The sequence below is a fragment of the Podarcis pityusensis genome (assembly GCF_964106645.2).
Source record: "Podarcis pityusensis genome assembly, chromosome: 5".
NCBI classification, from domain to species: Eukaryota; Metazoa; Chordata; class Lepidosauria; order Squamata; family Lacertidae; genus Podarcis; species Podarcis pityusensis.
In genome coordinates, this window is record NC_138032.1 from 44,282,952 (window position 1) to 44,305,606 (window position 22,655).

Here is a 22,655-nt window from a genome sequence, read left to right on the forward strand (position 1 = left end):
CCGCCGTCGCCCCTTTAAGGGAGGCCGGACGCGCTGTGTTTAATGTATCAAATTGTGGCGGGTCACGTGAGGCCCCGGAGAAGGGGTTGAGCAGCGCCGCGGCGGTAGCCGCTGAGAGTCGACCGAGCCGGGCAGCGAGGGGCTGGCGGTGGCTGCGGCGGCTGGGGCTAGGCAGGGCTGGGCTGGGCGCAGACCCGGCGGAGGGGAGGGGAGCGAGGCGAGACGAGACGAGGCCCGGGACGGAGGCAACGGCTCCCTCCGGATTGGACTCCCATTCTCTCCCTCCTTCCTTCTCTCCCCCCCCTTTTTTTGTCCTTGCTCCTCTGGAGGACTTCACGTTTCGTGATTTATCGGAACCGATTGATTGATCGATCGATTGGCTTATTGATCGGTTAAAGGGGCCCTGCTGCTCGGGCGACGCGAAGCCGGGATCGGATTGAGCCGCTGCCCCTTTAAAGCCGAGCCGGGGAGGCCGGGGGTGGGGGGAGAGGAGAAGGGGAAATCCTGCGATGCGCCCTTGATCTTTAGTCATCCTTCCGCCCTTGAGTTCCTTCATACCCCCCCACCCCACCCCCACCCCTCTCCCCCCTTTCACACCGACCCTAATGCGCTTTCACCGCCCCTGGGAGAAGAAGAGGAGAGGAAGAGGCGGCGGCATCGCTACCTATTCCTATAGGCAACCCCCCTTCACCTTGATTGCCACCCCGTCGATCTACGCAAAAGACCTCGATTAATTTTTATTGTGCCATCCGCTCTCTCTTTCTCTCTCTCTCTCTCTCTCTCTCTCTCTCTCTCTCTCTCCCTCTCCCTCTCTCCCCGGCTCGTTCTCGCATTATTTTGCAAACCTTGAGGGGAGGGGGCTAATAGGGTTTTTTTTAAATGGGCTGTATGTATGCTGAGGAAAGAGAGCTCTTCGCTTAGCTCCCCCATCCTGCGCCTTGCATCAGGAAAAGGTTGTTTTTATAAAAAAAATCTATATAGGGTTTTGTTTTCCCCCCGGTTGGGGGTGTATTGAATCTGAATAATCAGACATATAAACCTATTTTCCACCCCTATCGCCCAGTTTACGTGATCCGGAACGTCTATATTATTCCCTGCTTTCGTTCTGCGTGATAGCGTGGCAATAAGATACCTCTCCTCTGCATCCGACAACCTCCCCCCTTTAATTTTCGTGGGGTCTTTTTCTCTCGGGTTGAAATCGTGGCTCTATTCTATGTTGTTTGTTTCTCTTGCATGTGGCAAAGGTGAAAGATCGTCTGATCCATTGGTCTGCTGCTTAATTCTTGTTGTTTGTGACTGAGGGAGCATTAGAAAGAGGTGCGGAAGATAGAGGTGCGTGCCTGTGTGTATGTGTATGTGTGTATATATAGATATATACAGTATATATATATATTTATAAATCACACACACACACACACGCACACACAATTTTTAAAATAGAATTTTATTTAAAAGATGGGGGGAGACCCAAGATGGCTGGAGGTGGTTGTGAGGAGTATGTAGGTTTTTTTTTTATCTGATGATAAAAGCTAAAAGGCACAGCAGCTGCGGCTGTATAAACTCAATTTAAAACCCTCCCCTCCCCTCTCTCTCTTCTCTCCCCCCCCAATCAGGCGCACACTTTGCAGGGTGGTGCCATCCACCCCTTCTACCCTCCCTCCTGTGTTTTTTTTTTAAACAGATTTGTTTCTACTTTCTAAAATAAAATTTAAAAATCTACCAATTAAAAAAAATCAGCTCAAAATGGCTGAGGACTGACTGTGTCCTCTTGGAATTGTACATTTCAGCAGTTCCCTTTAAGCTGCTGCTGTCTCTCCTCTCCTCTCCTCTCCTCTCTCTCCTCCCCCCTCCGGTTTTTTTTTTTTTTTTTTTTGCAGGCTGGTTCCAAAAGGAGAAATAGCTTTCATGTCAGAAGGAAAACAGAGAAGCAAAGGGGAAGAGGCGGGGGCTGGGCTCTTCATTAGCAGTTGAGAAATTCCTATTCAGTTTGATCAAGGCATACTTGTTTTCCTTCCAGCAAGAGCAACCCATCACTTTCCAAAAGACCAAGGGTTTTTGGAAGTGGGGGAGGATTGTTTCCATTTCAGTCTTGCTAAAATAAAAATCGAGGCAGATTTTAAGAAGGCAGAAATCCCACGAGGTATTGTGAGCAGGTTGATTCTCTGGGTTGAATTTGTCTTCAGTGGTTTACACCCTCCTGGGTTGTCCTCCCCCTCTTCTCTTCATTCCTATTTGTGAAAGGAGCAAAGGATGGGAGGGTCCCTTTGGCTCTGGGCTGGAATTTCATCCGAATGATTGACCCGTCTTCCTACTGAGATTGCACTCTTCCAAAGCCAATGAAGAATATATATATATTTTGCACCATTCAGCTGCGTTAGAAGTTAGCTGGTCTTGCGTTTGGATTGTATCTCCCAACTTTTTTTGTGGTTTAATTAAAGACTTGCATTCTGAACTCTTTGATGGGAGGACAAATAATTTGAAAAGCGATTCTTTTGAGTTTGGTCAGGAGAGAGACAAGTTCTTTTAAAATATCAAATCTTGGGCAGAAAGACACAATAATTTGGCAGTGTTTAACTTAGAAGGTTTATATGGCATTTGGACTCCATTCTGGATTTTGTATGGAATTTTTTCAGTTCTCGGTAAGTTCTTTGCTTTTGCTTTTTAGAATCAAAAGTTAAAACTTTGATTTAAAGACTGTTTGATTTTAAACCTTGCAAGCTTTTGTGGTTAACTTAATTGTACCTATTGGATCGTGCTGCTGGGTTTTCCGGTGTGTCTCTGTGTGTTGTTTTACCTGGAATCTTAGGAGATAATTCTTAATTTTATTTTATTTTTTTGTTCATTAGCAACTTAGTGGCCTTTCTGTTGCAAAAGTGGAAACTCATCACCATCTGCGTTAGTAGACCAAAAACTGACTTTTTAAAGAGAGATTGCTGAAAATAAAAATCTGTTGGTGTGAGACATGGCTGAAAACTGGAAGAACTGTTTTGAAGAAGAACTTATATGCCCCATTTGCCTGCATGTCTTTGTGGAACCTGTCCAGCTTCCTTGTAAGCACAACTTCTGTAGAGGATGCATAGGAGAGGCATGGGCCAAAGAGACAGGGCTTGTGCGTTGTCCTGAATGTAATCAGGCCTACAACCAAAAGCCCAACCTTGAGAAGAACTTAAAGCTGACCAACATTGTGGAGAAGTTCAACTCTCTCAACCTGGAAAAGACTCCTTCCGTCTTGCACTGTGTCTTCTGCAGGCGTGGGCCACCTTTGCCTGCCCAGAAGATCTGCCTGAGGTGCGAAGCTCCCTGCTGCCAGTCTCATGTTCAGACACACCTGCAGCAGCCCTCCACAGCACGTGGGCACCTCCTGGTGGAGGCGGATGACGTCAGGGCCTGGAGTTGCCCCCAGCACAATGCCTACCGGTTGTACCACTGCGAGGCTGAGCAGGTTGCGGTTTGCCAGTTTTGTTGCTACTACAGTGGGGCACACCAAGGGCATTCGGTGTGTGACGTGGAGATCCGGCGCAATGAGATCAGGGTAAGTGTGGAAAATTGCCTCCATGTTATTGCTGGTTTTGGTCTGGAAGGTACTAGCAGAGTGTGTGGTGCCATGCAAGAGAAGCTCAAAAAGTAAATTCTCTGCCGCAGAGGGTATCCAGTTTATAAAAGACCAACCCCCCACACCCAAACCCATTAGATCTGCCAGGCCTGATCAAAGGCGCTGCTGGGACAAGGTAAATAATAACTGGTGGTGCAATGAAACTGTGTGTCCCCCTCCCCTCCAGTTTTCTCGATTGCACATCAACTGGATCAATATTGGCCCAGCAGCTCTTTTTAACCTCTAGTTCTGCCAGAAACAGTTTTATCCTTAATGAGAAAGGCTGCCTCTTCTGCTCAAATGTTGCCTTTTACAATAAGGAGCCATTCTGTCTAAAGGTGACCTTTCTATTTCTGTTTATTTTTTATTTGTTTTTTTGCAAGGCCTACAGAAAATATTTTCCCATCAGTGCCAATAAGGGTTTTCTGTGGGTTGCTGTGCGCAGTCTTGCTCCACCTTTACCAGTGCTTGTGCTGACATCTTAGATGTGCTGAAAACGAGGAAGTAAACAAAAGCTGACATGATCTTTTCAGGCCTCATTAGAAATGCATCAAGGGAAATAGACCCTCACTGAACAGGATGTGATGGGGGAAGGGAAGCGGGTCAAGCGGGCTGTGTGTGTGTGTGTGTGTGTGTGGTGCTTTCAATTTGAATGTGGCCATTCAAACAATAGTGGGGGGATGGGGTGTGTGGTGGTGGTCTCTGAGGTTGTTTGTCACCCTGTGAAAACAATAGGACCTTCAAATCTTCTAACTGCTCTGCAAACAATTGGGAGAATAGGAGGAAATCTGCTAAAGCTGCAGGTCATTTGTATATAGTTAAGAGATAAGCACAGGCCTATTAGCAGGTATAAAAGGGTTCTCCCTGTAGATAATTCTTCTCAGTAGTCAGCAAGTGCTGCAAATGATGCTTGGCAACTCCTGCCCCCACATTGCTTTCTCCCCCCCTTTTTTTAATTAAATAAGCCTCCCTTTGCTCTCTGGCTTGTCCTGGGAACCTTTTCGACAGGCCCAACCCCTCTGCTTCTCTCCCACAAGAATGGAGCAGAGGGGAAATCCAATGGACTGGGCGGCTGAGTGCTCTGAAATCTGGTTTCGGGCAGCTTTTTCTCCCAGGGGTTGGGAGCCAGGCCTTGATTACAATGCAGCTCTCCTATTGTAAGGCTTGTCAATGTCAACTCTCCATCTTCCTCCCTCCCTTCCCTGTCCTTTCTGGGCCAAGCTGCTGAGAAGGGGGAAAATTCCATATGACCTCCGTCCCTCTCTCATCATTGCCTTGGCTTCATGCTCTGGAGGGGAGAGGTGGGAGGCCATTTCTCCTTTCTGAACCATCCAGATGGGAAGGCTTATCCCAGTGAAAAGCTATTCTTTAGGGTCAGGAGAAAGGGAGTTTCATTGGCATGGCTGCCTCAATGCCCAGCAGGTTCAGGGTAGCATTATGTCCCATCAGTGGAACAGAGTTTGGGGCAGCGAGGGTGGGGTGTGTGTGTGGAATGGCAAAGGAGATATTTGTAATTCAAATATCTGTGGCTTTTGGATATTAAGTTGAAACCTGAGATAATGGCATTATTGGTTGGTGTTGCACATGCAGAAATTGGGGGATTGGGACAGAATATCTCCATAAGGATCCATGAAGGTTGACTGAGGGATGCATCCTCAGGGTCATTTAATGTAGTTGCAGCAGCGGGGCCTGGCTAATAGTGGAAAAAGGTGACTGAAGACTGTTAAAAGAATAGATTTCATCCATAGCAGACAGACACACACCACTTCCATTTACACATGCTTATGGTTCTAATCTGCATTGGTGAAGGAGACCTTGGAAGCAGGGAGAGAGATTTTACAGCAGATTACTTCAGATTTACTTCATGGATGTGAGCTGAATATGTGGCATAAGTCAAACAGGCAGGCAGGTGTCTGAGGCAGCTTCTTCCCCAAGCCTGGCTGCCTAGGCCTTTCCCCCCCTTGCTCCTCTCCGCTTAGGCCTTTCTCTTCTTTCTGACCTGATCCTGTTGCCTTGAAACCTCAAAGCGGCGCAAACAGGCCCTCAGCTTCTCGTCAGGCATCGTTGTGTAGGATAAATATTTAACAACAAATGAACAGTGGTGCCTGTAAAACAGGGACAACTTCCTGTGTATTCTAACAGTGCCAAAATGACTCACAATTTAGCCATTAAAAAGCGGAGTGGAGGGAGAGAGAGAAAGAAAGAAAGAGAGAGAGGAGTTGTAAATAAAATTTGCTATCTCATTATTTTCCAATTGGACAGCCAGGTCCTTGTGGGGATTTTCGGGGTAGAAAGAGGAGCCTGTGAGCTTGAACAGGAAGGCTGTTTTCTCTCCCCCCCCCCCCCCCGTTTTCTTTTTGGGAAGCCAAAAGATCTCGTTGGAAGTGCCAGCGGTTCCACCACGCCCACACAGGAAGAAGGAAGATCTAGCTAGGCTGCTAGGAAGCTCAAAGGGCTGGTTTCTCCCTTCCCCCTCCTTTCTTTCTATTAATAGGCACCCATGAGGGAGAAGAGGGAGGAATGCTGGGTTAAGCAGAAAAGATGCCTTTTTCCCCCAGATCTGGGAGAGGCCTGGTGATGACGTGACTGGTGAATTGAGACTGGCAAATCCCAGTGGCAATTCAGTTTAGAAAGAGCTTGTTCTTAATGAGTCAATTTTTAGGAATTTTTTAGCTGGGTCCACACCCATCTTTCTGCTAGAAGTTTCTCTTTGGGGTTTCTTTCTTTTGCTGAAGGCTTTTTAATGTGGAAGCTACGGCCAGTCTTCTTTTAGTCTCTCCCTGCTTTTAGTAGTTGGGCCGCATTCTGCTCGGGTTGCGCAAAAGTCCTTCCAGAATCTCCGCTGGGGATTTGCCTGAACAAGCAGAGATGGCCTGGACCAGCTACAGCGGCTGAACTCTGTGTCCTTGTGTTGGGATGAGCAGATCTGGGTTCTGTTCTCTCTTCTGCTGGCAAAGAGCTTGCCCATTGTACAGTGTAGCTTGTGTGCTTCTCTTGGCTCTGCCAAACCTACCACCTTTTGGGTGGTAAGCTACTTAATGCACGAAGGCTCACTTGTCTCCTATAGCTCTTTTTAACCACCCCTGAGCTTGTGTTTGCCACTTCTCACTGAAAGTAATGAGGTTCTTAAAGTTGAGGCTTCCCATGCAATAATATCTGAATAGAATATTTGCTTAAACTCTGAAAGAACTGAGCTGCTACATCACTCTGCTGCTCCGTGAAAGAGCACTGCTAGCTTAGAGGTATGCCCATCCCAGTTGTCTTTTCACATAATATGCGTCTGAATGGAGCCAAAGTATACGTAGTCACTCTTGCACATTCATTTTCAAGAGTGTCCCTTTCCCCCTGCCCTTCCTTTGTTTTCCTCTACTGTTGAAATTTCAGCTGTAAATGAAGTGGGGGCAGGGACTGGCATCTCTTGCTTAGGCAGTTTCTTCGTAAAGCACCATGTGTGTTGTTGGTGATATAGCTGCCAGTATCTGATGCAGTCTGCACCTCTTCCTGCCTTGAGTGCTGTTACATTCCCAGTTTCCTTGCTTGAAGGTTAGTACTTCATTAAAGAAGCATCAGCCTTGCCACTGTATCTCTCATGGCCACCTTTGACTAGCATGCTGAGATGTTCCTCCTCCTGACTGTTGTTCTGCTGCTCTGCAAAAAAGTGCGTGTGCTCTCTCTCTCTCTCTCTCCCTCTGTGTGTGTGTGTGTGTGTGTGTGTGTGTCACTCAAACACACACACGCACACCTCCTTTTTGAAAAATAAAAATCCCGTTCCTATATGCTCCTATGTGGCAATTTCCCTGGAAACCTCTTTTATTTTTTGGGGCAGCCATGTGATTTTAGGCTGCACAGATTTCATTGTGCATATTAAGCAATCTCTATCATGCTTTTTTTTTAAAAAAAGAAAAAAAATAGAAAAAAGCATCCTGTCCTATGAGAAGGAGGCATTATTATATTATATTATATTATATTATATTATATTATATTATATTATAATTTATATTATAACCCAGTTTTAGTATGAACTTTATTCTGCCCCTTCCGCTTTCCTTTCCAGGCCATTTTCCACTTCAGGGGCTCCCCCCATGGACCTAATGTTCAGAAGTGAAATGAGGCACACTGGTACAAGGCCCCCCTAAACTGTGAACTAGCATTAGGAGATGTATGGGGAGCTGTAGTTCAGCAGCTCCCATAATCTCTGAGCAGCAGCCATTGTGGCTGTGGATGATGGATGTTGGGAGACTAGCAATGTTTGGCGGTTGGCAGGTTCTCCCGTCCTGCTTTAGGAAAAGGCAGCTAAGATCTAGACAAGGGTCTAGGGCAAAGATTAATAACGAATGTTTGACCTTTAAACAATGGAATTCATGAGTGGTAAAGTTTAGGGTGCATCTTCTTGGAGTGTTTCTGCCAATACTGGAGGACTATTTTAATGGCTTAATTTTGGGTAAAGAAGTGGCATGTACAGCAGCAGATGGGAGACACTTAGCTGGTGGTGGGAGGAGAAATGCAAATCCAAACTCCTGGATTGTTGCCAGGTATGTTAAAGGGCGCATATATATACTGCTGAGCCTTTAGTCAAGCCTTGTGAGCCCGTTTGTCTTTTTTTAAATGAATGAGAACCTAAGGAGAGCCTGCTGGATCAGGTCAAAGGTGCAAGCTAGCCCAGCACTGTGCATTCACGGGGACCAACCAGATTGGGGGTTGCTGTGTCAAGATGCTTGCAGTACAGTCATACCTCGGTTTACAGACACTTCAGGTTGCGTTTTTTCGGGTTACGGACCTACCAAAACCCGGAAGTTCCGGAATGGGTTACTTCCGGGTTTCGGGGATCACGCATGCGCAGAAGCGCCGAATCGCAACCCATGCATGCACAGACGCGCCGCTGTGGGTTGCGAATGCTGCGGGTTGTGAACGTGTATCCTGCACGGATCACGTTCGCAGCCCGAGCGTCCACTGTACTTTACAGTTCTGCAAAAAATAAATATGGACTGCCCTGTTCCAAACATTTAGGGAGAGCCATAGCATCCACCGGGCGTGCAGATGGTCCTAGTTTCAATCCTTGGCCTCTCTGGGGAGTGTTGAGAATGTCCCCTGTTTGAAACCTTGAAGAGCTGCTCCCAGTCAGTTAGGGTACACCAGGGTGGCAACTTTAGCCCCAGGGATCCAAAGTGACCCTCCACACGCCTCTCTAGTTGCCTCACACCTGACCAGCCCTGCTCTGTGCCCCCTTCAAGTACTTGCTGGAATGTGTCCTAGAACTCTTGTGATGTGCATGTAGAAACTTTTTGACTTTTGTGCAGCTGGAATGTTGTGAACTGTAGAGACGAGCTGCCTCTGTTGCTCCACCCACTTGGCTTCTGGCCTTGCCCAAAGCTCCCCTGGTGCAGAAGATGCTGAGCCAGGCAGGCCAGGGGTCTGTCTCTGTATTACGCAGCTTCCGATGTGCCTAGAAAATTGAGGGATGTTTATTGTGCTTCACTTAGGAGCTGCTTCGTGTAGCATTTATGTGTGCTGCAGTAAGTACGTGAAGTGTGTAAGGGAGATGCTGTCAGGGAATGGCAAAGCTGTGTTGCAGTCATAGGGATGCTCTCTCCTGAGCTCATCCAGGGGAAGGGGTCAGCGATTTATGGGGTTTTGTGCCCACCCGTGAAGCAGGAGCCAGGGCTGTAGCAAGGGGAAGAGTCCGAGGAGGTGCAGGAAACATCAGAAGCATAGGGAGAGACTGTTGCTGAGAGGGATAGCCCCCACACCCCCTTCCTTGCTGTATCCAAGGACCAGGAGGGGCTTGAAGAGGCTGGCACAGTGGCAATGACTGTGCAGGAGAATTCACAGGTTGCTTGGCCTGGGTATGCTCAGGGCAGATGTATTCTCCAAGCACACTGGGAGATGGTATTTCCCGTGTCTGTCCATACGTGTCTGGAAACCTGCACCTTCCTTTCACACTTTACTAAAGCAAGCGGTGGTGTGTAGATGGTGCAAACAAGATTGTCATAGAATTGTAGAATTGGAAGGGACTAGGAGGGTCATCTAGTCCAACCCTCTGCAATACAGGAATCCTTTTACCCAATGTGGGGCTCAAACCCACATTCCTGAGATTGAGTGTCTCATGCCCTGCCAACTGAGCTATCCCCAATGTGAAGCAGTTTTTTTTTCTAATTCCCTGCAGTTATTTTCCTTTTTGTTGGTGGCTTCTGGGCATCAAGAGAAATGGTGACAACCAGAATATTTTTTTATAAAGTTAGTTATTGCCAGAATCATGATAAAACTGCAGTGGGTTGCCCTCCTAGGAAGTAGCAGAGCTGATAGTGAAATACCAGGAGGTGGTACTTGTGTCAACCTAAACAAGGTGAAAAACAAGCATGCATATTTTAAGTATGCACCCTCTTGCACCCTCTCTGCTCCTAAACAGAACTGAGTTTTGTTTGTTTGATACACAGGTATAATTTCAACACGTCAAATTCCTGCCTGCCCTTTACGAGAAACTGTGTTGTCTTTGCCTGGGGGCAGGCCTCTTACATACAGACTAGTATGGGCAATTTTCCCAAATAGACACAATAGAAATTTGTGACAAGCAGAAGCCTTAAAAAAAAAAGTTGTGCAATAATTTTACATACTGTTGACATTGAGCAAAATGCATAGGAATAGCTTGCACCTATAATGTGGATATTGTAGTGGGATTGCAACTTCCTCTCCCATTTCACCCTCTCAAAAAGGTTGTGATCAGATAAATTTGGACTTCATCTTTGCTTTTCAGTTTCCACAATTCTAGTTTATCCTGGAGAGTAGAAATATTCTAAGCAGGGGTACAGGACTCTAAAAAAGAATCTGACTGCTGCCCAGTTCTGTTCTTAGGCCTTCTGGAAAGATCAGACTTCTGGACTATTTCTGGTTGCTGGGAGTTAACTCTTGTAGAAAAGGCCTATAACCTATTTTGGCCTGTTGCTGAAAATGTAAGCAGAGGGGATCTCCATTTCACTGCTAATTTGAATGTTCAGTGTCATCACTGGTGGGTTAAATTGAGGCAAAGGATTTTTATCAAACTACAAAATGTTATTTCACTTATGGTGCCAAGATATCCACGTTATCCGTGACTGTTTCTTGTGAATGGTTCGCTACCCCACTACAGGTGTTAATACATTCATCTCAACAATGTCACCAGTCTGTTTTTGTAGATGTGCCTATTTAACATACATTTAAGCTCTAATTATTACTGCCCATAACTTTGTTTCTCATTGCCGTTCCATTTTCTCCTTCATATACCTGCCAACTAAGATTTCAGCTGACGAAGTGGGCTTCAGTCCACAAAAGCTTATGCCACAATACATTTGCTAGTCTTTAAGGTGCCACAAGACTTTTTGTTGTTTTTGCTGCAGGAGACTAACACTTCTGCTGCTGCTGCTGCTGCTGCTGCTGCTGCTGCTTCTTCTTCTTCTTCTTCTTCTTCTTCTTCTTCTTCTTCTTCCATGTTTCTGTTGCTTTTGACTCTGATTGCTTATTGTGGCTTTTAAGTTCACCATGGATAAATCTGTTAATTAAATTGCATTTGTTGCAGGCACCATCCTAAGGTGCATCATTAGCAAAAACAAAAAAACTTCAGCAGTGTATCAACTGCCATGATTGACAATTAAGATAATTTTTGTGCTGAACCAAACCTCACAAGAGTTCAGCTTTTTTGCCACTAAGAGTTCAACTTGCAGAGGAGCTGAGCTCTTGTAAGGGCTTGGTAGAGTAGTCTATCTCATTGCAGAACAAATAAATCTTAATTGTGAATATGGCCCTCCAGGAGACACTAATGAAGAAACCAATTTGCTAGAACAATACCTCCCCCAACCTTGTCAGAACTATTAAGAATGAATGTTTCTTGCTGCTAAAATCTACTAACTGCCCTAAACAGGGCTATGGAAAATATTTAAAATTCCAAGGCATCAGAATCAAAAGTTTTCATCAGCAGCACTGGAACTTTACAGTTGTGGAATACATCCAACCTTTACTTTTGGTGTTGGATTGGGACAACGTGGGAAGTCTGCAGCCATTTCCATTATCTTATAGGGTCCAATGCATGAGCTTCTGACCTTTAGTCTTTATACCTTTTGGGCTAAGCATGGAACCTTTGTATCATGTCCTAAGAGATACTGACTGCTTTTGGGCAGTTGCCTGCTTTGGAAGCTCCCGGTTTGAAGTAATCACAAACCATAGTCTGCCAATTTGGACACAAATTAAGCTTTAGTTTGCAGTTAAAACAGGAAGTAATGAATCCCCACATATGAGGGGTGGGAGGAGCCTTGGCTTAGAGGAGCAACATTGAAGTCTGCACAGTTTGCTTGTGGCTTGGCTTCTGTTGTCTTTCAAAAACTTATTTCTTCATATTTGAGCCATTTCCTTCTTGATGCCTTGCATTCGTAGTGCTAAGGGAGCTACATCTTTACTGCGTATTTTGCTTGCTGAAGAATTGTGCTGTGGCTGCATGCACACCATGAATTTAAAGCACAGTCCCTGCCCCCGAGAATTCTGGGAGCTGTAGTTTGTTCAGGGTGCTTAGAATTGTAGCTCTGTTATGGGTAAAGTACAGTTTCCAGAATTCTTCCTTCCTTTCTTTTTAGGGGAGGGGAAGCAAGGTGCTTTAAATGTAGAGTGTGTACACAGCTCAAGGTATGTGTTTCTTTAAAAGTCAGCCCTTGAATTTGCCTACAATGATTTGCAGCACTGAACTGGTTTAGTTTTCATTTTGCGAATTTGCAGCCATTGAAGTGTTTTGTTTTGTTTTTTCAAAAAAGAAAGACTTTCCTCAATGCTTTAAAAAGTGATCTGAATGACTACAGCATGAAATAAACACATCTTTAAAAATTCCCCATTCTCTTTATGTGTGCCTATACTTTTACAGCAAATTCAGTAGACTTAATGATATGGCATAGGCACCATTTAAAATGCCATTCTTTAGCCACATGTAGTTCCTCTTGAACTTGGGCCTTTAAAAGAGGGGAAGGGAGCCTCAGGCCAAGGGGAGGCGGAATATTGCCTTAAGGACTCCTTGGACCACACCCCTTGCTAGCCCTGCTTATGTGTCTTTGATAGTGGAAGATAAATAAATAATGTGTGTTCCTGCCTTTTGCATGGCTGGAATGTAGTCTGCTCTCACATGCATTGCTTTGCCCACTCTTGTCTCTGGCTCTCCCTATCACCTGCATGCAGCCCACCCAAAGTTTCACCACAAGGGAATGCAGTCTTTGGCTAGAAAATGGTTCATCATCCCTGCGTCAGAGGGAAACACATAACTTTAAAACAGGTATGTGGAACATTTGGCCCTCCCAGATACTGCTAAACTACAATTCCCATCGTCCCTGGTAATTGGTGAATCTTGCAGAGGCTGATGGGAGTTGAAAGTTCAGCAACACCAGGGAGGGAGGGGAAGACAAAGGTTTCCTACTCTGCCTCTAAAGCCATAATATTTGTAAGTTGTCTTTTAAAAGTAAAAAAAATATACTCTGTGCATGAAATCCCTTCCCCCTCTCAGGTTTATCACTTGTGTCTGACAGTGTAAGCATTTTGTACCCCAAAGCTTTTATGAAAGCTCAGTATTTGCCTCATAGAAGGGAAGTGGTCTTGCTGCATCAGTTCTGCTGTGGGTAACATGCAGGAAAGATGCTTCTGACTCTGAATTGCCCTATGTACCTTGATGTATCTGTTCTGCAGGAGACAAAGCACCTTCCTTCACACTGAATGAAAGGGATCTGAAATTAACATGGGGATGGGGGCAATGGGTCTACCAGACAGAAATGCATTTTTGTGAGCAAAGCATGTCAAAAAGAGCCATCTTTGGGGAGAGATCTTGAACTGAATACTTCAGCATTGCAAATGAGTAGCAAGGAAGGGAGAGAGGGGAGAGAGAGAGAGGTAGCCAGAAACCTCAGCATGAGCAAGCCTGGCATGTTTTGCCTATCTGGGCAGAGCAGGAGTTAGCAAATTCACTGCAAACATCCTGTTCTCTCACCTTATATCACTTGGAGCAACTGACCACTGCAAGCCCTACCACCACTGCTGGTGGCAGGATAACTCAGGTGGTCTTTTGTGCTTGAGGAGTTCTGACAGGAGTGCATTATCTTGCTGAAAAAGAGTCCTCTTCACTTTTGGTGTTTTAAAAATGCAGAGTTAGTCCAGCTCCACCCAAGCTATAGGGCAGCCAAGCAGCGAGAGAGAAAACAGAATCCTTAACCAGAGACTGTCTCTAAGGGGCTCCTGAAGCCCAGCCACTGTACTTGAAGGGTGGTACTTAAAAACCCCTTAAAGCATAGATGGTGGTGTCATGTTCTCCGCATAGGCATAATCTTGACAGGGTGATCTTCCTCTTCCCCAGCCTTCCCTGTCTTTGTTTTTCTCCCCCCCCCCTTTTTTTGTGAGTTAACATACTTGCACTCATGATTATAATCTTGCATGGGCGGTAGGAGCATAAGTTTCCTCCGGCTGGCCTGTAAACGTGCTGCCATCTGCTTTCCCAGCTCCCTTTGCTGCTATGCCTGTCACTTTAAATGTTAAGCTGCAGGCTTTCTCTTCCCTCTTCCCCAGCGCAGCAGCAGAAGCTATTCCAGTCCTTCCTCTCCCTCCCTGAGAGAGGCCCAGCCCTGCTGCTGCTCTCACGTCCCTTGGCCTGCAGCACCCTTGATGTTCCCCTGCTTGCCTTGCCAAAGGAGTGCTGTTGTATTCTGAGATTTCTCTCTACTGGGAATGCTGACCAAATGCTTAAAAAAAATTGCAATGACTTATTAGGCCTTGGGTGATCTCTGCAAATCTGCCATCAACCACCAAGCCCCTCTCCTCTTCCTCCTCCTCCTCCTCCTCCTCCTCCTCCTCCTCCCTCCTCCCTCCTCCTCTCTTCTCCGCCCCCTCCCTCCCTGACTGATTGGTCTGGACAGCTTCTAAATTCTTTAAGCTGGGTTTTTGTTTTCATGGAAATTTAGGGAGGCAGGAAATTAAATTTATGAGATAGCAGGAAGGACTGCTTCATAGGAATCTGAGAGATTATGGTCTCTTTTTAACTACTGCAGATACTGGTGACATTGCAACCAGGGTCTTAGTATGCTATAAGGATGCAAGTGCCCTGGGAATTCTGACCTCGTCTAAAAATAGATTTTGCATTTCCCAGGGGTTGCACTATTTCTTCCCGCCTTTTTAGTTGTCACGGCCTTTTTGTATGGTTTCATTTTAGATAACTAGCCTTCACTTACCCCACCCTCACAGGGTGGTTATTATTATTATTATTATTGAGTCACTAAGCAAAATAGCCAGGCTTCAGTGCATGCTAGGAAGGGAAGGTTTGTAACTATGGATGCAGGGAGTTTCATGAAACAAATAAGATGCACGGACAGGTCAAGGGTGGTTGCATGTGGCAGGAGTTGGCAGACGAGGCGGCTTCTGAATTTGGCAGTGCTATACAATATAGTTTATCCATGTAAGTTAGGCCTATGAGGGGTGTGTATGTATATATATATATGTATATCCATATCTTTCTGTCTTATCTATCTGTCTATATCCATCTATATGCACTCTTTTTTTAAACTTATCCCTTCATCATTATACCATCTGTGGGAGAGGGAGAGCATATGGGAGTAAAAGTGAGCACCCTCAAGTGACCTTGTGGGTAGATGGGGAGGATGGGGATTGTAGCTTGTGGCTTTCACTTTGTGTGCCCATTCTCATCAAGCCATGCTTGAATGGAGTGCAAAGCAGAGAGTGGTCGTCTACTGCCATCACTTAACATTTGCGTAGCGCTCAAAGATATGCTAGGCACTATTTGACAAGGTGACAATTTGGCCTTCCCCCTAGAATAACACTGGCTCCCTTTTGCTGTCTAGACCTACAGATCTACGCACAGCTCTGGAAGCCTATAGAAAATACCTTTGGCAGTGATAAATTTTGGTGCTGTGTCAGTCTGACCCTGGGTTGATCTATACCATTTAGTGCAACCGTTGGAGGAGCAAAGGCATGGCGAACCATTCTTTCCCCTGTATGAATCCTATTGAAAAGGCCAAAAGCACCTTAATTTAAAAGTCTAATTTCCTCCTCCTGAACAGAGGAACTCGATGGCAAAGCTTGACATTCTCGCTGACCTCCCACTAATTAAATGGACAGAAGACGCGCTTTTTAGTATAGGCTGCATTGTTTGGAAGGCTCATTCTTGTTTATTCCTTCTCTCGTCTTGCGAATTGTGCTTTCGTGTACAGTCCCCATGTGGAAAAATGATTTTTCCTGATTTCTCTCCGCTTGTGTTTCTGCGCTTCCCCCCTTCACTGCAATTGCTCTTGATCCGAACCTCTCGCAAAGGCCAGCACACTGCTTTTTCATGCATTGAGACGAGATAGAGGGAGTTAAGGGGCTGCCTGATAGCAAACACAGTTGTGATTGGCTGTGAGCAAGAAGAAAAGGTGGTTGCTTCCCTAGAGCTTCACTGCTCCTGGCTCTTTCATCCTCCCCTGCCCCCATCTTGTGTGTCCTGATAGCTTGATGTCTAGTATAAGTAGGCAGTTGATCCATATGTTATGGGGGGGCGGGAAGCAAGGGGCTTTCCCTTGTGAACTGCCTTGCCACTCACTTGCTGATCCTCCCTCTTTAATTTCCAGTTTCCCAATGTATTCTCTGTTTGTAGCATACTTCAGCCATGCAGGAAACCAACAAGATTTGGAGCCACTTTTTTTTTTTTTTTTTTTGCAGTATTCTGGACTGTACCATTGTGTGGTGCAGGGAGAATATTTTTGAGTGCTTCCCCTTCCATCAAGTTTTCTCCATGACTTGCCTGTCAAGAAGACTATCCCGAGCATATCTCTCTGATACGTTAGATTTCTACATGCAGTGTTGCTGTTGTTGTTTTACTGTGCAGAGTACTAAAATTTTCCCTTTTTTGACACCCCCCTTCATTTATCTAAGATGGTACAGTCTACAATTCTGTCCCAGTCTGTCACATCATTCTTTGTAATGTGTAGATCAATTTTTGGGGGTTGTGAAGGTGATGCAGCCAGACAAAACAATCTTGATTTGGGTCTCTTTCAAGGCACGCTTCTAGGCCTCATAGCTGCAGAACATTGGTTTTTGCTTAGCGGAAAGATGCATTTGGATCTTTTTTAAATAATTTGAAGGCGATAGCAATTCTCTGCATAGTGGAAACAAACAGAAGTAGAAAGGAGGGAAAACCTTGAAATGTCCTTTCCAAAAACCGTGCAAGGGAGAATGCCATTGAGGGTTCAGCAGCCTATGAGAAGAGCTAGTCTGGACACTGTTTGTTGAGTAATTTCAGTGCTGCTTAGCCTGCTGTGGGCATTGTGATTGGGGAAAGAATGCTTTGAATGACGAGCCTATCTGTAGCTCTGTCTGGATTAAAAACATGTATTTATGAACAGCTTTTAAAGTCAGCACTTGGGGGCAGGGAGGAGAGAGGAGGAGGATCCCGCTTGGCAGGCATCTGCTTTTGCTGTGGCCTCAGAGATGAATGGGGCCCAGGGTGGTTTAGCTGCAGAGTTGGTTTCTTTGGTGACTGTGCTCACTTGGTGCTGCTTCTAGGCTACGGAGAGAAGGCTCTGGGCAGTCCTAGGGGGACACGTGGCCCAGGAAATGATGCCAACATGGTGTGTTCGCTGTTAAAGATTAAGTGGTGTCCCCCCACGATCAAAGTACCCAGCCCTGAAATGAGCAGGAATTTGCTTCCTGTTGATCTCAGGAAGGTCAAACAGCTGCTTTCTAGGCCTTAGAAGCCACCTGTGTACTCGAGTGTAAAATAGTGAGGCTCTTCATTAAACACTGGGTTGTTGTTTTTTTATTTCACTCTAAAGTGCTGGCTAAGTGAAAGCTTGGTATGAGTTCTATATGGTATGAACACAGGCCCTCTTCTGTAAATTTTGCGTCTCTTTATTGTACGGGTTCCAAAATGTTCAGCTGGATGCAGCATCCATAGTGGAGACTTTTCTAAGTGGCAGAGAAGATCCTTCCCACGCGCTTTTGGTCTCTGGCGGTTTGACTTTTTCCTAGGACAATTGACTGAAAGGTAGCACTAAGCACAGCTATGCCTTCTCATAAATAATGTGCTCTCAGTAGCTGAAATCCTATATAATTCCCACTGCTCCTCTTTCCCTTCATGCTTGCAGAAATGGTTTTAGAATAATCCAGTATTTGATTAACCAGTAGGGCTTTATTGACTTGCCAGATTTAGGATTTAGCCTGACCGGTCTCTGCAACCTTTTCTCTTCAGCCATGATTTCCTGAAACATAGCCTTCCTTTTCCCCCTTTTCTCTTTTGAATGTAACTAAAATAAATAAGCCTGCAACCTCTGGGGCATTAAGAAGAATGTTGCAACCTGTCAAAGCTTGCAAGAATCAGACACTCCTCTTGAGCAGTAGACAGAATGCTAGTGGCTACTGGTTAGTGTGTGGGGTTCCTAGGCTCCCATGGCAATCAAAATGGTGAGATGGTGGCAGTGTTCGTGCTGTTTGGGGAGGAGAGCTTTTTCAGTAACCCAGAGGGAAATACATCTATCTCAAGGAGTTATAAGGTACAGAGATTGGTTCCACAGAGCTGCTGCAGTGGCTAAGAGATTGAGCGGTGAACCAGGAAATATCAGATTCAAATCTCACCATGAACTCAGTAGATGACTTTAAACAAGCAGCCTTGGCCTGCTACCTTTTCTGCAAAAGGAAGATGATTGTAGTGACCTACTCCACAGGGTTGCTGTGAATATTATTGAGAAGGCATAAGAAGTACTTTTATCGCTTTAAAGTACCGTACTATAAAAATGCATGGTATTCTACTGTAACTATAGAAAGGTGAATGTGTTCCTTTTGAACAAGATAGCAACCTCCACATCTTTGCATGTGTCACGTACGTAGGTACATCTCCACATTGAATCTGAATGTTCTTCATATCTACATGTGGCATGTATCTTTCTCAGCCTGTCTCCTTGTGGTGGTCTTCTGGAATAGTGGTTTTAACCTACCTAGGTCAGGTGTGGGGAAAATTTGCCCTCCCCGTGTTTCAGAACCCAGCATTTCAATCATGGTCAATGGCTAGAGATTATGGGAGTTGTAGTTCAGAAACACCTGGAGTGCCGCAGGTTCCCCACACCTGGCCTAGCCGATATTCTGCTCTGTTGTGTCTATGAAGCATTTATTTAAAGGCTAATGTGGCATAGTACTATCCAAATTACCATGGCTTGGCAAGACCTCTGCTGGTAGAGCGTTGAATTTATTTGGAGTGCTACTTTGAGCAATTATTTTTGTTGAGCTATTTTAAATGGAATTTGCCAAAATCTACACTTCTGACATGGGTTGTCATATGTCCGGATTTCCCCAGACATTTCTTTGCCTCAGTATGAGTAATCCAGACTGATGTCTTGACCCCTCCTCAAGGGCAGAAGAGGTTCAAGATGCTTTGAAGAAGAGCTGTAGCTCAGTAGTAGAGCACAATGTTTTGTGAATAGAGGTTCCAGGGTCAATTGCTGGTGTGCCCAGGTAGGGTTGGGAATATTCCTTGACTGAAACACTGGGGAGCTTCTGCCTGCCAGTGTTGGCAATATTGAGCTAGATGGACCTATGGCCTGACTTAGTTTGGTATAAGTAGCTTCCAATGTACCAGTCCAAGATCTCTGGTGTCACTTACTTGTACTATAACTCAACCTGTCTTGATGCTCTTATGGTAGCAGAAGTGCTCATGTCAAGATATCTCATTGCCTTGTTACTCTCTCATCTAATGGGAGAACAAATGTTGATTGCATGTTTTGAGAAATCTGCACATAAAATCATACAATTGTAGAGTTGGAAGGGACCCTGATGATCAATCCCCTGTAATGCAGGAATATGTAAGCTTGGTGTTATCAGCACCATACTCTAACCAACTGAGCAATCCAGCCTGACTTGATCCCACATGCATGTTTAACTACTCTAACAATTTGTAGCAGAGATGGCTACCTGGGGGCCTTCTACAGGTTGCACTCCCAGCTTCCATCAACTTCAACCTCCATAGCCAATGTTCAGGAATGATGGGAGTTGAAGTCCAATAGCATTTGGAAGACCATAGCTATCAGAATTCCTTTGACTCCGTATTGGACTCCCTATTCCTGATTAACAGGAAACCATAATAATTAAGGACTCCTAATACAACATACACTAGAATGATGGAAAGACAATGAATTATGATGTCCTAAAGTAAAAAAATCCAGCTACTTGGCAAGTTCGCTGTGAACGCTAAACCCATTGCTCTTGAAACTAGAGGCTGTACTGGCAAGTGTTTTGTCATATGGACTATTGAATGAAGCCATATATTATGTGCTGCTTCAAGGCAAGGACTATTCTCGTGCTCCCATGGTCCACTGCTTTCCTTCTAGAAACAGAATGTAAGGACCAGCTTTAAACTAAGCTACCTTTCCTTGCCTCTTCCTCCAGTAACACGAACTTTTCTCATTGAACTTTATAATGGCTGGGTGAGCATCCTCTGGGGGCTTGCGCTTTTCAGTCTGATGTGTGTATTATACTTCGTTAAGCTTAGATGTCCTTTAGACTTGTGGTTCAGAGCCTGTGGCATGTGGACTCCTTGGCGGAGGTGCGGGCCAAGCATGGCATTTTCTCAAAGTGTCTTCAAGCAATGTTCCTCCAACTAGCACTTGATTTCTTCCTCCACATTCTTCATTTTCACAGTTGCATCTCCAGGGGAGCTGCATTAACATTGAGGAGCTTCTGATCATTGGAAATAAGGGAGGCTTTGGCCTGTGCCTTCCTTGTTTTTCTTTGCTGGTGTGGTGTGAGGTGTACTTAGAAGAGCCTGCCTTCCCTGCTATGCTGCTTTGTCTGCAGAGGTGTGTTGCACCTGTGGTTTTCTGGTCTCTTATATTGCACAACGTGTAGGACTTATTGGTGGAAGGTGGAATACATGGCACAGCAGCTGGAAGGCCCTTAATTTGAGTTTAGGCAGCTCTGTGGATCGTTGGAAGAATTTCTGGCCTCCTAATTACTTACTGCGCTTGAGTTCCTTAGTTTTAGCATTATTGGAGATTATTTCTGGTGCTTTATTAGGATAAATCCATTGCATGCAGGTTATTGAGGGGGGTGTTTCTGGCTTTTTTCTGGCTTAGGTCGTTTTGGGGGCAGATTTTTAGGGGCTCTCATTCCATGTTACTTTTGCTGCTCAAGCGTGCAGGCTTATGAAAAAGGAAAAAATACAAATACTAATTATAAATAAAATAGAATTAAATTAATTGTCTATGTAAATAGCTTTATGTACAGGGATTTCATTGAAGTATACAATTGATAGCCCTGATTCTATGTGTAGGAATACATTACATTAATAACAACGAATGTCTTCATTTTAATTATTTTGGGGATTACTTCAGTTGAGTTCCCTTGGAAATAAATACATTTGTATTTAGTTCAATTGGATTAGTTGGGTTGTTGGTCATTGGGTATACTGGGTATGTAAATGAATGAATTTATAATTATAAATACAGTTATATTTCATGCCTTTTTGAATTGATTAATTGCATCGATCAGTGCATATACTGGGGAAATAAATAAATGAATTTATATTTATGAATACATTTTATATTCAATAACTTTTTGAATTGTTTGCTTTGTTGATTGATAGGTATATTGGAGAAATAAATGAATGAATTTTTGCTACCTTCTTTGACTTCAGCAACTCATTTAAAAGCATTATTGAGTTCATAATAGTTTTTTGTCATTATATGTATTTCCAATTAATGGAGCCTAAAATTACAACAGTATGTTGGGATCTGTGAATTTTTTTGAGATTGAAAAGAGGTCCTTGTGCTCAAAAATTTGGCAACAGCTCTTTTGGGCCATAGCTGAGCTTTCAAGCCCAAGTGACTACTTTTCACTGGGCAATTTTGAACTAAGTTTTATTCAAAGTAGACCTATTTAAATTAATGAATTAAAATTATTATTTATTAAATTTGTATACCACTTTTCATCCTCCGTAGATCTCGGGGCAGTTCACAGCAAAAAAACAACAACACAAAATATATTATAAAAACAGGAACAGGAACAAAAACAAAACAGTACGCCCTGCCCCGCTCCTACAACCCCTCACTTAGTTTATTCAGAAACAAATGGCTAGCACAGCATTCTTGGTTTGTGTGGCTCCAGGAGGTGGTATCGTGTTTGTGCAGACAGTCTCCAGTTAACTTGTTTACACAGTTAACTTGTTTGCCTCCTGGTGCTGTAGAGGAGTCTTGTTCATCTTGTGGAGTAGCAACTAAGAGAAACAGTGAAGGGGGAAGTCCACAGGTGACTACTCGATTGAGATCCGCATCAATCTAGCTTTATGCCACATTCAACCCCCTATTTCATATAAAGTGCCCATTCACATGTTAATTCCCAGGAAGCAAACTTGTTCTAGTAAGAATCTTGAGTTCTTATGCAAGTCCTTTGGCCTGTCTCAGTATGAACAAAAACTGATCTGTGCATAACGTTTAATTGAGCACCGTAGTATCTCATTGATCTACCCAATCCCATTCCTTCTAATCTATTTCTGGAAACAACTGTGTGTGGTGCACTGTGGTCGCATGAATCCAGTATATCCTACTCCAGATGTGGGGAACCGTTGACCTTTCATATGTTGCTGAACTCCAGCTCCCATCAGGCCCAGAAAGCATGGCCAATGGCCAGAAATGACAGCAGCTGTAGTTCAGCAACATCTGGAGGACCAAAGTTTCCCCACAGCTGGCCTAGTCCATTCAGAGTTTATACTCTGCATACATTTCTCCTTTCCACATGGGAAGAGCTAGAGGATCCTGCATCTCTTCATTTTGAGTCTCATTTGCAGAGCAAACACAGACTATAGTTTGCCACTTCCAGTGAAATGCTAAGCTAGTTTGCCTGAAACCATGGTGGTAGGAACACATTAGCTGCTTCGGGCACATAATGCCAAACCACCATTTAAATACAGTGATTATGAGCTTCTTGGACTTAGGGGCTAGCAAGTTATTAGATGCTAAGATCCAGGAGATGTCCTGCTTGCCACCATTTTGCAAATGGCTCCAGCCTGAGGGAGGTTGTCTTTCCACTGAAATAGTTCTCT

General features: G+C 44.6%; 1 protein-coding gene across 3 annotated transcripts in view; it reads left to right on the top strand.

The window, feature by feature from the left end:
- The window catches only part of TRIM8 (tripartite motif containing 8), a 66,158-nt gene that overhangs the window by 170 nt on the left and 43,333 nt on the right, over nucleotides 1-22,655 (top strand). Inside the window, exons 1-2 of one of the 3 annotated variants that reach the window (XM_081006185.1) lie at nucleotides 152-2,639; nucleotides 2,847-3,532. In XM_081006185.1, coding sequence (XP_080862311.1) covers nucleotides 2,963-3,532 — 570 coding nt within the window. In that variant the 5' untranslated portion in view covers nucleotides 152-2,639; nucleotides 2,847-2,962. Of the gene's footprint in view, nucleotides 1-151; nucleotides 2,640-2,846; nucleotides 3,533-22,655 lie in introns of those variants that run through there. The other 2 variants (XM_081006187.1, XM_081006186.1) reach the window with 2 other exon arrangements.